Source organism: Globicephala melas, chromosome 12, assembly GCF_963455315.2.
Source record: "Globicephala melas chromosome 12, mGloMel1.2, whole genome shotgun sequence".
NCBI lineage: Eukaryota > Metazoa > Chordata > Mammalia > Artiodactyla > Delphinidae > Globicephala > Globicephala melas.
In genome coordinates, this window is record NC_083325.1 from 8,282,511 (window position 1) to 8,296,421 (window position 13,911).

The following is a 13,911-nucleotide window of genomic DNA, read 5'->3' on the forward strand; positions in this document are numbered from 1 at the left end:
AGTTCCCTGTGCTATACAGTAGGACCTCTTTGTTTATTTTATTTATAGTAGTTTGTATCTGCTAATCCCAAACTCCTAATTTATCCCTCCCCCACCCCCTTTCCCCTTTGGTAACCATAAGTTTGTTTCCTATGTCTGTGAGTCTGTTTCTGTTTCATAAATAAGTTCATTTGCACATATAAGTGATATATGGTATTTGTCTTTCTCTTTCTGACTTACTTCACTTAGTATGATAATCTCTGGGTCCATCCATGTTGCTGCAAATGGCATTATTTCATTTTTTATGTCTGAGGAATATCCATTGTATATATATATACACCACATCTTCTTTATTCATTCATCTGTTGGTGGACACTTAGGTTGCTTCCCTGTCGTGGCTATTATAAATAGTGCTGCTATGAACACTGGGGTACATGTATCTTTTCAAAGTATAGTTTTCTCCAGATTTATGCCCAGGAGTGGGATTGCTGGATCATATGGTAACTCTAATTTTAGGTTTTTAAGGAACCTCCATACTGTTTTCCACAGTGGCTGCACCAATTTACATTCCCACCAGCAGTGCAAGAGGGTTCCCTTTTCTCCACATCCTCTCCAGCATTTGTTATTTGTAGACTTTGTAATGATGTCCATTCTGACCGGTGTGAGATGGTACCTCATTGTAGTTTTGATTTGCATTTCTCTAGTAATTAGCGATGCTGAGCATCTTTTCTTGTACTTATTGGCCACCTGTGTGTCTTCTTTGGAGAAATGTCTATTTAGGTCTTCTGCCTATTTTTAGATTGGGTTGTTTTGTTGTTGTTGCTGTTATTGAGTTGTATGAGCTGTTTGTATATTTTAGAACTTACGCCCTTGTTGGTTGCATCATTTGCAAATATTTTATCCCAGTACGTAGGTTGTCTTTTCGTTTTGTTTATGGTTTCCTTTGCTGTGCAAAAGCTTATAAGTTTGATTAGGTTCCATTTGTTTATCTTTGCTCTTATTTCTGTTGCCTTGGAGACCGACCTAAGAAAACATTGGTACGGTTTATGTCAGAGAATATTTTGCCTATGTTCTCTTCTAGGAGTTTTATGGTGTCATGTCTTGTATTTAAGTCTTTAAGCCATTTTGAGTTTATTTTTTTGTATGGTGTGAGGGTGTGTTCTAACTGCATTGATTTACATGCAGCTGTTCAGCTTTCCCAACACCACTTGCTGAAGAGAGAGACTGTCTTTCCCCCATTGTATATTCTTGCCTCCTTTGTTATAGTTTAATTGACTGTAGGTGTGTGGGTTTATTTCTGGGTGGCTTCTTTGCTTTCTTTTCTCCCCTATGTCAGAGTGGATCTACCCTTCCCGACAGTGGACGGAGCAGGTTTTGCACAGAAACATCGAGGTGTCTACTCTGAAGGGCAGGAGGTCCCCTGGCACCCTCGAGGAGACATGACCGTGGAGAGGTCCCCTGCCAATGCCCCTGCCACCTTGGGGTGGGAGCAGAGGTCAAGCCTTCTGCTCTTGAGGATAAAAGTATCTATCATGAGGCAGTAAAGCTGGCACAATTTTCAAGCAGAGATTTCTCACAGGAACTTTGCAAGCCTTACACATTCCGTTGCCTCAGTAATGTGAAACTTATTTTTCTAAAAAAAGGTACAGGCAGATCCTGGTGTGACTCACTAGAGAACAATAGTCAAGTCCCAGTTTATTTTCGTCTTTTTCCCCAAGAAAAGGAAAAGTTAGTTAAAGGTATAGGGAAGGTAAGCAGGCTTAAATCCAGAAAGGGGAACCAAATCACAGAATCCTGCAAACAGAGGTGTGATGAAAACTGGTGAGCACTGTGAACAAAAGGTTCAGGGCTTCTCACTGTGCATTGTGGGAGGTGCAGGCTCCTCAGATCAGACCCCTGGGGGGATGTGGAAGTGAAGCTGGTACCTGAGGGCTGAGTGAGAGTTGATAGAAGGAAGTGGAGTGTAAGAACAGGGAAGAGCATTCAAGATGAGGGAGCAATGTCTGTAAAGGTCCTGGGCTGGAAGGAAGTGAAGCCTGTGGGTCAGGGAGAGCAGGGCAGGCACATTCCTGCCAGTTGTGTACAGGGCGTCTGGTTGAGATCCAGACAACCTGCTAGTCGCATCCACGTTTAGATTTACTCACATATACTGCCATTCCTCCAGGCTTCCATCTGAGATCATATCCTCCTTCCCTTAATATCTGCTTTACTGTGGGATTGCTGGCAACACATTGTATCATGTCTTCTTTTCCAAAGGTGTCTTTATTTCACCTTTTTTTCTGGTAACGCTTTTTTCCAGCAGCTTTATTGGCATATAATTTACCTACCGGAAAGTTCACCTGTTAGGAGTGTGCAGTCAATAGGTTTTAGTATATTTACAGAGTTGTGCAACTATGAACATAATCTAATTTTAGAACATACTCATCTCCCCCAAAGAAACCTTGTGCCCATTAGCTGTCACTTCCCTTTCTGCCTCCCTCCCCCAGCACTCTACTCCCCAGTCGTAGGTGAACAGGAATCTGTTTGTCTTTCTCGATGGACTTGCCTATTCTGGGTGTTTTATAGACATGGAATCGTTCAGTATGTGGCCTTTTGTGTCTGGCTTCTTTCACTTAGCATAATGTGTTCAAGGTTAATCCATACTGTAGCATGTATCAGCGCATCATTCCTTTTCACGACTGAATAATATTCCATCCTATGTATGTACCACATTTTAAATGTATTCATCAATTGTTGGACTATTTCTACTTTCTGATTATTATAAATAATGCTGAACATTGGTGTATACGTTTCTGTGTGCGTTTTTCCCCATTTTTTTATTGTTGTAAAATACACATGACATAAAATTTAACATCTTAACCATCTTAAAGGGTATAAGTTCAGTGGTATTAAGTACATCCATCCTGTGCAGCCGTCACCACCATCCATCTCCAGAACTCTTTTCATCTTGCAGAACAGAAACTCTGTACTCATTAAACTACCCCTCCTTCCACCTTCCCCCCAGCCCCTGGCAACCTCCATTCTGCTTTCTGTCTCTATGATTTTGACTCCTCTAGATAAGTAGTGGAATCATTCAGCATTTGTCTTTTTGCAACTGGTTTATTTTGCTTAGCATAACGTCTTCAAGGTTCATCCACGTGGTAGCAGAGTACAGAATTTCCTTCCTTTTTACAACTTATAAAGAGAGACTTGCTTCTGTCATTTTGCTATTTGTTTTCTCTATGCCTTATAGATTTTTTATCCTTCATTTCCTGCATTACTGTCCTCTCTTGTGTTTAGTTGATTTTTTTTGTAGTGAAACTTTTAAGTTCCTTTCTCATTTCCTTCTGTGTGTGTTCTACAGCAATTTTCTTTGTGGTTACCATAGGGATTACATTTAACATCCTAAAGTTATAACACTCTAATTTGGATTTATACCAGCTTAGCTTCCATGACACACAGAACCTCTGCTCCTCTACATCTCTGTTCCTCTTGCTTTCAGTTGTTGATGCCACTAAATAACATCTTTAAACATTGTGTGTGCAGAAACATAAATTAATAATTTGAAAAAATACAGTAACCTCTTAAATTAGGTAGCAAATAAAATGTGAAGTTACAAACCAAAGTTACAGTCATACTAGCTCTTAGACAACTAATTGCTTTTTTTTTTTTTTAGCATGGATGGGTACTCCAGTGGCTTTATTAACTCTTTTCCGGGGATGGCAGGACCTTAGAGCTGGAGATGAATTGCTTTTTAAAAATGTATTAGTCTCTTAGGGCTCCCCTGGTGGCGCAGTGTTTGGGAGTGCGCCTGCCGATGCAGGGGGCGTGGGTTCGTGCCCCGGTCTGGGAGGATCCCACGTGCCGCGGAGCGGCTGGGCCCGTGAGCCATGGCCACTGAGCCTGTGCGTCCGGAGCCTGTGCTCCGCAATGGGAGAGGCCACGGCAGTGAGAGGCCCGCGTACCACAAAAAAAACAAACAAACAAAAAATGTATTAGTCTCTTAAATTGTGTAGAAAACAAAAAGTGGAGTCACAAACCATTGTTACAGTAATACAGTTGACCCTTGAACAATGTTGGTGTTAGGGACACCAACCCTCCACGCAGTCCAGAATCCAAGTCTAACTTTACACTTGGCCCTTCCTATCTGTGGCTCTGCATCCAGGGATTCAACCGGCCATGGATGGTGTAGTACTGTAGTACATACTTATTGAAAAAATTCACATTTAAGTGGACTTGGGCAATTCACACCCATGTTGTTCAAGGGTAACTGTACTAGCTTTTATAATTGCCCATGTATTTACCTTTACTGAGCTTGTTTAAGTTAGTTTTTTTTTTAATTGAAGTATAGTTGATTTTTAATATTATGTTACAGGTGTACAATATAGTGGTTCACAATTTTTAAAGTTTACACTCCATTGATGATAAAATATTGGCTATATTCCCTGTGTTGTACAATATATCCTGGTAGCTTATTTTATACCCAATAGCTTGTGCCTCTTAATCCCTTACCCCCATATTGCCCCTCCCCCCTTCTGCACTGGTAACCACTCATTTGTTCTCTGCATCTATGAGTCTGCTTCTTTTTTGTTATATTCACTAGTTTGTTGTATTTTTAGATTCCACATATAAGTGGTATCATACAATATTTGTCTTTCTCTGTCTGACTTATTTCACTTAGCGTAATACCCTCCAGGTCCATCCATGTTGCTGCAAATGGCAAAGTTTCATTCTTTTTTATGGCTGAGAAGTATTCCATTCTGTATACATACCACATATTCTTTATCCATTTTTAAAATATGGTGTAAAGTTACTGTCTAGTTCCCTTTCATTCCAACCTGCAGGACTCCCTTGAACATTTCTCACAGGGCAGGTGTAGTGGTAACAAACTCCCTCAGCTTTTATTTATCTGGAAATGTCTTAATTTCTCCCTTACTTTTGAAAGATGGCTTTGCCATGTCCAGGGTTCTCGGTTGACTTATTTTTTTTCCTTTTAGCACTTTGAATAGACTGGCCTCCTGCCTTCTACCCTCCAGAGTTTCTGATGAGAAACCTGTTGATAATCTTATTGAGGATTCCTTGTGTGTGATGATTTGCTTCTCTCTTGCTGCTTGCAAGATTCTTTATCTTTGGCTTTCAACAGTTTGATTATAACGTATCTCAATTCATTGAGCTCCTTAGATGTTACATTCATGTCTTTCATCAAATTTGGGAAGTTTGGGGACATTAAGTTTTCAAATATTCTCTCTGCCCCTTTCTCCCCTCTCCTCCTTCTGGGACTCCTACAGTGTATTTTGATCCAATTGATGGTGTCTTACACGTCCCTTATGCTCTGTTCACTTTATCCATGTCCTATCTTCAAGATTTCTGATTTTTTCTTCTACCAGCTGAAATCTGCCTTTGAAACCCTCTAGTGAATCTTTCATTTCAGTTATTATTATTATTTTTAGCTCCAGATTTTTTTTTGCTTCCTTTTAAGGTTTTCTATCTTTTTATTCATATTTCTATTTGTTCATACATTATTTGCTTCATTTTCTCTGCATCTTTAGTTCTCTGAGCATCTTTAAGAGAGTTGTTTTAAAGTCTTTGTCTAGTAGATTTGCCACCAGATCTTTTTCAGATTCAAAACTGGACATTTGAATCTAATAATGTGGTAACCGTGGAAATCGGATTCTCCCCCTTCCTCTGGGTTTGCAGGGCTTTATGTTTGTGCCAAGGATCAGCCTAAACTGTAATCTTACGGTCTTCTCAGATCTTTTCTAAGCCTGTGCCTTTCCCTGGGCATATACAGTAACTTTCTCATTTGTCCTCATACATACAGTTTGCTTTTGAATGCCCCAGTACTTAATGTCTGGCTCCCAAAAGGGGAAGAGAGAAAACTGAAGTGGGGGAGGAGACATGAAGCACCAGCCCAGGCCTTTAAAGCTCCTGGAAGTTAGTGCAGCTAGAAGGGGAGGGGCTTGCAACAGTAAGGGGAGGTGCGGCAATAGTGGCCGCCCACCTCTTCGTCTGCAACTCTGTCGTCATAAGCATTAATCACAGCACAGATCCCCAGTATTTGGAGAGCAGGGTCCTTTTTGCCCACCATGGTTCCTTCAAGCTGTGTGCAAGCTGCTCCAGGAACAGATTCGTGGCTGCCTGTCAGGGGGGTAGGGAGTGGGGGTGAGTAGACGCTGTTGAGCTAAGAGCTGAAATTGACTGAAATTAACTGCAATTTCCATACCAACCTTCCAGGGGAAGTTGCAAGCCTTAAATGGACTCCAAAATAGTTACCTTAAACAGATTCTGCCAGTGTGGTTGTTTTCTAAGTGGGAGGCAGATTCCTGGTGCCTCCTACTCCACTGTTTCCCTAGAATCTTCCACGGACATATGTGTTTATTTCTCTAGGGTAAACACGTAGGAATGGAATTGTCAGACTGTATGGTATCTTTATGTTTTGTGGGTTTTTTTTTTAGGAACTGTTTTCCAAAGTGGCTATAACATTTTGCATTCCCATCAGCAATGAATTAGCGTTCCAATTGCTCCATGTCCTTGGAAACACTTGTGACTGTCTATCTCTCTGATTAGAGCCATTCTAGTGAGTGTGAAGTAGTATCTCACTTTGGTTTGGCTTTGCAGTTTCCTGATGATTAATTATGTTGAACATCTTCTCATATGCTTATTGGCCATTTGTTTGCCTTTCTTGTACAAGTATCTGTTTAAATCCTTCATCTATTTTAAAATGGATGTCTTTTATTGTTGAGTTATAAGAATTATTTATATATTCTGGGTACAAATCCCTATATTGCAGATATATGATTTGCAAATATTTTTCCCAGTCTGTGAGCTGCCTTTACGCTTTCTTGATAGATTAGATTTGAAACAAGAAGTTTATACATTTGATAAAGTCCAGCTTATCTGTCTTCCCTTTTGGTGTTGCATATGAGTAATCATTGCCTAACCCAAGATCACAAATTTATTCTAATGTTTTCTTCAAAGAGTTTTCTAGGTTTAGCGCTTACATTTAAGTCTATGATTCACAGTGAGGTAATTTTTATGTATAGCGTGAGGTAGGAGTACAAATTATGTTTTGGATGTGAATGTCCAGTTGTTCCAGCATTTGTTGAAAAGACTGATTCTTCCCACATTGAATTGTCTTGGCACCCATGTTGAAAATCTTTTGGCCATGAATATATTTTATTTCTGGACCCTGAATTCTGTTAATCTGTATGTATATCTCTGTGCCAGTACCATGCATTTTTTTTTTTTTTTTTTTGCGGTACGTGGGCCTCTCCCTGTTGTGGCCTCTCCTGTTGCGGAGCACAGTCTCCGGACGCGCAGGCTCAGCGGCCATGGCTCACGGGCCCAGCCGCTCCGCGGCATGCGGGATCTTCCCGGACCGGGGGACAAACCCGCATCCCCTGCATCGGCAGGCGGACTCTCAGCCACTGCGCCACCAGGGAAGCCCTACCACGCATTCTTGATTGCTGTGGACTTGTAGTCAGTTTTGAAACTGCGAAATGCGAGTCCTCCATCTTTGTTTTTCTCTTTCAAGATTGTTTTGGGCCCTTCGTATTTCCATACGAAATTTCAGATCAACTTGTCAATTTCTGCAAAAAGCCATCTGGGATTTTGATAAGGGAATGCATTGAATCTGTGTATCAGTTTGGGGAGTATTGCTGTGTTAAACATATTCAGTTTCTGATCTGTGAACACAGGATAGCTTTCCACTTATTTATGTCTTCTTTAATTTCTTTCAACAATGTTTTGTAGTTTTCAGAGTACAAGTATTCTGCCTCCTTGGTTAAATTTATTCCTGAGTAGTTTATTTTTGTATGCTATTGTAAATGGAATTGTTTTCTTAACTTCATTTTTGGATTGTTTACTGCTGGTAAGAGAGCAATGGATGTGACAGGCATAGAAGCTCACAGCCTTGGAAGTGAGGGGAGTGGTCGGCAGACACCTAACAAACAAGTTTCTGTTGACAGCTGTGGTGAGCATTGTGAAGACAGGTACAGGGGCTGAGACAGAATACCACAGAGATGCAAACAGGGCCTGGAGGGTGGTGTGGAATGAGTGGGTCTGTAGGGCTGGACACTAAGGTTTTTGTATACAATTATGGGCTCAGAGGTATGTAATCAGGATACAGATCTTTTGCTTTGCATTGTGTAAATAAGTGTAATGGATGGGTACCTTTAAAATACCATATTAAAATCTGTTCTCATTCTTCACGTGAATAAACTTCTGTAGAATTTTTCAGTATAAGCTGCAACTAATGATGGAATTCTGCTGGAAGCTGGGGAGAAGCCTCTGGTGAATTAGGGTTCAGAGAGAGGCAGTGGGGCAGCCCTCACAAGGATCCTTCTTTGGATCCAGAACGCCCCTGAATCCTGTTAGGCGCCCAGATGCACACTGATGAGTGCTGTGCAGAGGGGTCTGGAGGCTCAGCACCCTTTTGAGTTAACTAGAACCCCTGAAGAGGCCCCCTCAGGTCCAGGTTTAAAGAACCAGTTTTCCTGTACTTGGACTTGAGCTGTCAGAGCAACGGGGTGGGATGGTGGAGGGCAGAAGCTGGTTGAGGGGACATTGGGGCCACTTGACTTGAACTTTGAGTTACAGCGAGAAGCAGAAGGGGTGCTGGGAGATACTGGTTATTTGCCACATTGCCTTCCTAATTATGGGTCTCCTTCTGGCTTTTTCTTCAATTTTGCTCGGGTTGGGGAACATGTATTCAGCAGGGCAAGTTATTGGGCTCAACAGAGAAGACGTTCCCTTGTAACAGCTGCGGCGTGTTTGCACCTGGAGCATTCGAGTGCAGGGGACGGTCCTCCATCCGCACAGCCCGCAGTCCCAGGTGGAGGGCGTTCCTCCGGGGCCTGGAATATATTTCTGTCAGTTCCTTGGCAACAGTTTCATTCATGGTCCGTCGGGCTGCGGAGCCTTGCGAAGGTCAGGGGTCATCTAGGAGCCCAGGTGTCTTCATCTTTGATACTGGTGGCTCCAAAGCGAGCCGTTTGCCCAAGGAGACTGTGCCTACGTGAGACAGCATGTAGGGCCTGCCGGTGATGTGTGTTCTTGTCTGCAATCGTGCAGAGGCGTGAGCCCATGGTGAGAAACGAGATGCAGAAAGCGACAGCTCTTCTCAGCGGGTGCTTGTATGTGCTGTGTTCTCAGTCCCATTTCGTTAAAGTGTTAACTGCCCCCATTTTGTAAACCAGGAAACAGAGGCTCCGCCCTAGTACATGATGGGATGCGGCTTCAGCTCCAGCACTGCCTCCCTTCCAAGTCTTTCCCGTTTCCTCCGCATCATACTGCACTCCTATGAGTAAGAAGCTGTTTGGAACCTCAAGCGTGAGCAGGCTTTCAAACCTCCCACGTGGGGCGAGGCTGACTTGTCGTCCCTTGGTCTGGGGGTGGCTTTTGCCTCTGAGCGCGAGTTCATCAGCAGCCTCGGCCTCTCTGCTGCTTTCTGCTCCTGGGCCCCCGCCGAGCACGTACCTTCCAGCAAGGTGAGGACCGGGCCATCCTCTGGTGTCTCCCGCTCACCCTCCCACCTGCTCCTGAGCCCTCTGCCCTGTGCACAGGGCTTTATCACAGCCACATGGTTCAATCCAGGGAGAAGCGTTTCTGAGCTCCGGGGTCTACTCCACACTCAGCGGGATGGGCGCCCTCCTGTACACCCACCTCCGAGGCTGTGCACACGCTCACATACACTTGCATGTTCTCAGCACTTCCTGGCAAGGAACATTTTGTAAACTGTGCAGAAGTGGACATTTTGAGGGTAACCTCATGGTTTCTTAGGAGTGTTAGCTGATGAATCATGGCAGCCTCAACCCACCCCCACCCCCTGCTGACTAAGATGCCCTGTCAGACCCCATGGATGGTCTCCTGGGGCTCCTTCAGCCTCTGAGCCTGGCCTGATGCTGGACAGGGGCTGCTTGGCAGGCAGAGCCATTTCCGTGGGAGATTGGTGTCCTCTGGATTTCCCAGCTTCCCTTAAGCCCCTCTGGGGACAGCTCCGCATGCTCCACTGCACTGGGTCAGCACGTGCAAGAGGCAGGGACCAAGTTGGTCTCATCCATCGCTGTATCCCCAGGCCTCCTAAGTGCCTGCCCACCCTGCATATGCGGTCAGTATGGGTATATAGGTTGGTGTCTCTGCCTCACTACTTTGGGCCAGTTAATAAACTTACCTGATACATAATACATGTTCTCATTTCCAAAATGGGAATACTTAGAGTTCTTGGAGATGAAATGAGACAATCAGATGATATGCTGCATGCTTGATAAGTAATTGCAGCTGTTAACTCCAAATTCAAGCGATAGAAACCTCAAGCACTTGTACTTTCTAGCTCAGCGGCAACCATAGAAGATGGTATCCAGGGTGGTAGTTGGTGACTCTTAACCAAATCTGACCACTTTTACTCTCCTTGCTCCTTGCATTGCTCCTTCTCTACTGCCTCTTCCCTCAAATCCTCTGGTAGCCGCCCCATCCCCTATAGTAACATCAAGCGGCAGGATACTGTGGGATCAGGGATTCTGATAAAGATTGCATTAAATCTGTGGATTGCTTTGGGTAGTATGGACGACGTCATAACAACAAGAAGTCTTTCAATCTATGAACGCGGGATGTCTTTCCATTTATTGGCATTATTTTCAATCTTTCATCAACATTTTCTAGTTTGCAGGATATAAGTCTTTTGTCTCTTTGGTTAAATTTATTCCTTAGTGCTTTATTCTTTTTGATGCTATTGTAAATGGAATTATTTTCTTAATTTCCTTTTGGGATTGTTCACTGTTAGTTTATAGAAACAACAGATGAGTGTGTGTTCATTTTGTGTTCTGCAACTTTGCTGAATTCATTTGTTCCAACAGTTCTGTGTGTGTGCAGTGTGGCAGGGATCTTTAGGATTTTCTACATGTGAGATCATGTCACATGTGAACAGAGATCATTTTACTTCCTCCTTTTCAACTTAGATGCCCTTTATTTATTTTCCTTGCCTATGTGCTCTGGCTAGAACTTCAGTGCTGTGTTGAATAGATGTGGTGAGAGTGTCTTGTTCCTGATCTTAGAGGAAAAACTTTAGGTTTTTCAGTGTTGAGTATGATGTTAGCTGTGGACTTTTTATATATGGCTTTTATTATGCTGAGGTAGTTTTTCTCTATTTCTAGGTTTTTGAGCGCTTTTTTTTTTTTATCACAAAAGGGTGTTGAATTTTGTCAGATGGTTTTTCTGCATCAGTTGAGATGATTTGTGTGTGTGGTGTTTTTCTCCTTCATTCTGTTGATCCAACATTTTTGTAAAGCCAAATTATATCAAAATCAAGAAGCAAGGCTAATGAAGCTTTGTTCCCCTTTTAAGGAATTGGCTGGTCAGGGATGGGGCAGTTTGACATTAATATTTGACATTAATATTAAAGGAGACCTAAATATTAGACCCAGCTCTAGCAAAGACCTGCATCTTCTTTCCTCTGTTAATTTTTTAAAAAATTTTTCCCATCATTTCCCATATGTACTGTGTGCAAGTGGTAAATGTTAATTGGTTAATTAAATATTTTAGCTCCCTTTTAAAGTACGAGAATTCATAGTAATTGCCAATAAGGAATAGCCTTCCAAGTAAATGAGGAGTTAGTCTGTGTGGGATAGAATGTGCTGTTTAAAAGTCAGTTGTGGAAAGCAGGGACGCAGCTCAACACTCTGTAGCAGGAATACTGACCAGCAATCATTTATTTGATTTCCATGAAGAGTCAGAAATTTTTAATCTGGGGAGAAGGCAAGTCCCTATGGATGAAATGATACTGGTATGTGGAATGATTCGCTTTGAAATAACCTAGTTAGCGGGGAGTGGAGAAGGGGTAAAAATGAACAAGAGTCCCCATGTTTTAAATTCATTATACATTCTCTGTACTTTTATATCTGTTTGAAATTTTTCATAAAAAGTTCAAAAAAGAAACAATATAAATAAGTGATGGTACAGCATAACATCAAAACATTATGTAGCCATTACAATAACATCAAGAATTTTACTGATGTGGGATAAGAAAATCAGGAACTCAGTCTTACTAATAATATAGTGCATGTGTGCTTGTGCACATAAATATTTGCATAAAAGATATTGGAAGGAAATACATTAAAACGTTCCATAGTTAGTCATTCTTGGTTGGTGGGATAATGGGTGATTTTCATTCTACCTTCCAAACTTTCTACAGTGAACAAGAGAAAAACCTAATTTCTGAAATTTTTTTTTCAAAGAAAGGAATGAAATCTGCATTGTGTAAATCGGTGAAGCATTTTCCATTAAATGGCTCTGGTCAGTGATTAGATAAATGCTGATGTGGTTACTAATCTTGGACATGTTTTTGGCCTCTACTGACCTGGAATCTGTCTTTGCCAGGGACATGGGCAAGAGGCAGTCACCACCATTTCAGTCACTGATAACTTCTGTTAGACTTGCTCCTCTAACATGACTTTCTATCTGATTTTAGTGAGCTGGACATGATTTCCACGAGGGTGATGGACATTAAGCTTCGGGAGGCCGCGGAAGGCCTTGGGGAGGACAGCACAGGTAAGGCCCTTACTTCCCCTGTGCTGGGTGGAGCCCTTGTTGCGTTGTAGGGCTGAGAGAGGGGCTGCTAGAGCCAGGGCTTTAGGTTCTCTACGTGGAGTGTGGGTTCAGTTCACAGTGTGTTCAGACACATGTGGCTGGAGAGCACGTCCAGACGGTTGGCGGCCACCCGGGGGCAGTGCTCCTTGGCTTCTCTGTCAGACACGGCAGCGGGGGTGGGGGTGGATTACTCATTTTCCTCCTTCCTGGAGGTGAACATGTCCCAAAGTTTGGTTGACTCGAAAGCAAAGGAAGTGAGATGCAATGGAATCATTTACCATCCAGGAACATGCAAAAGTTTCAGTGGGACGTCGGGCAGAGTATTGGATGGTCTAATCATCCAGAAGAAATAATGATATCAAGAGAGAGCCTTTGAGTCCTCTTTTATGGCTTTTACCCTCCTTCAGGAGACCTTTATTGCACTTTCTACTGAGCTAAATTCCAAACGCATCAATCATCATCTCATAACACATTCCAAGAGTTACCCAGTTATGCGATTGGTTTACTGTTATCCATAGATTGCTCTGTATGTCTGTATAGAGTTGTAAAACTGACATTAGAAAACGTTAATCTCCCCACATGTGCCTTTTCCCGTATCAGCCATTTTTACTCACCTTATTTTGGTGACAGAGTTCTCCGTCTCTCTCCCTTGTTTTAAGTCAAAGTGCTAATAGTGATTGTCTTTGAGGTAGTTCAGGGGAACAGCTTCCAATAATATTAAATCCTAGCGCTTATCTCTTAGCTTCAGATACTAATTTCATTACAGACTTTATTTCATATATTACATAATATATTATTATATATTATTATTCCATATTAGGACTACTTTTCCTCTGTCACATTTCAGTAGATACGCTGGTAATTGTCTTTCAACAAATGGTGCTAAAGCAATTGGACATTCATATGTAAAAAAATGAACTTTGAGAGTTCAAAGTTTATTTGAACTCAAATGAGTATAGAAAAATTAATTTAAAATATATCATAGTCATAAATGTAATACTATAAATGCTTTAAAAGAAAATATAGGAGAAAATATTTATGACCAAGGATTAGATAAGAGTTCATAGATATGACAACTCAGTCCCTAAAAGAAAAAGTCGATAAATTGGACTTTATCAAAATTTAAAACTTTCGCTCTGTAAGAGACACTGTTAAGAAAATGAGAAGTCAAATCACAGACTGGGAGAAAATATTTGTAAATCACATTTGACAAGAACACTCAAAATTCGACAGTAAGAAAACTAACAACCCAATTAAAAATAGTCAAAAGGTTTTTAAAGATTCTTTACTTAAGAAGATACACAGATGGCAAAAAAGCACATGAAAAAGTGCTCAACACCGATAGTCATTAGTTAATGCAAATTAAAACTA

General features: G+C 41.8%; 1 protein-coding gene across 5 annotated transcripts in view; it reads left to right on the forward strand.

The window, feature by feature from the left end:
- Nucleotides 1–13,911, forward strand: part of CRACDL (CRACD like) — a 122,034-nt gene that overhangs the window by 64,155 nt on the left and 43,968 nt on the right. For all 5 annotated transcript variants that reach the window (XM_030838863.2, XM_060309581.1, XM_060309582.1 and 2 more), the window contains one exon: nt 12,422–12,501. In XM_030838863.2, coding sequence (XP_030694723.2) covers nt 12,432–12,501 — 70 coding nt within the window. In that variant the 5' untranslated portion in view covers nt 12,422–12,431. Of the gene's footprint in view, nt 1–12,421; nt 12,502–13,911 lie in introns of those variants that run through there.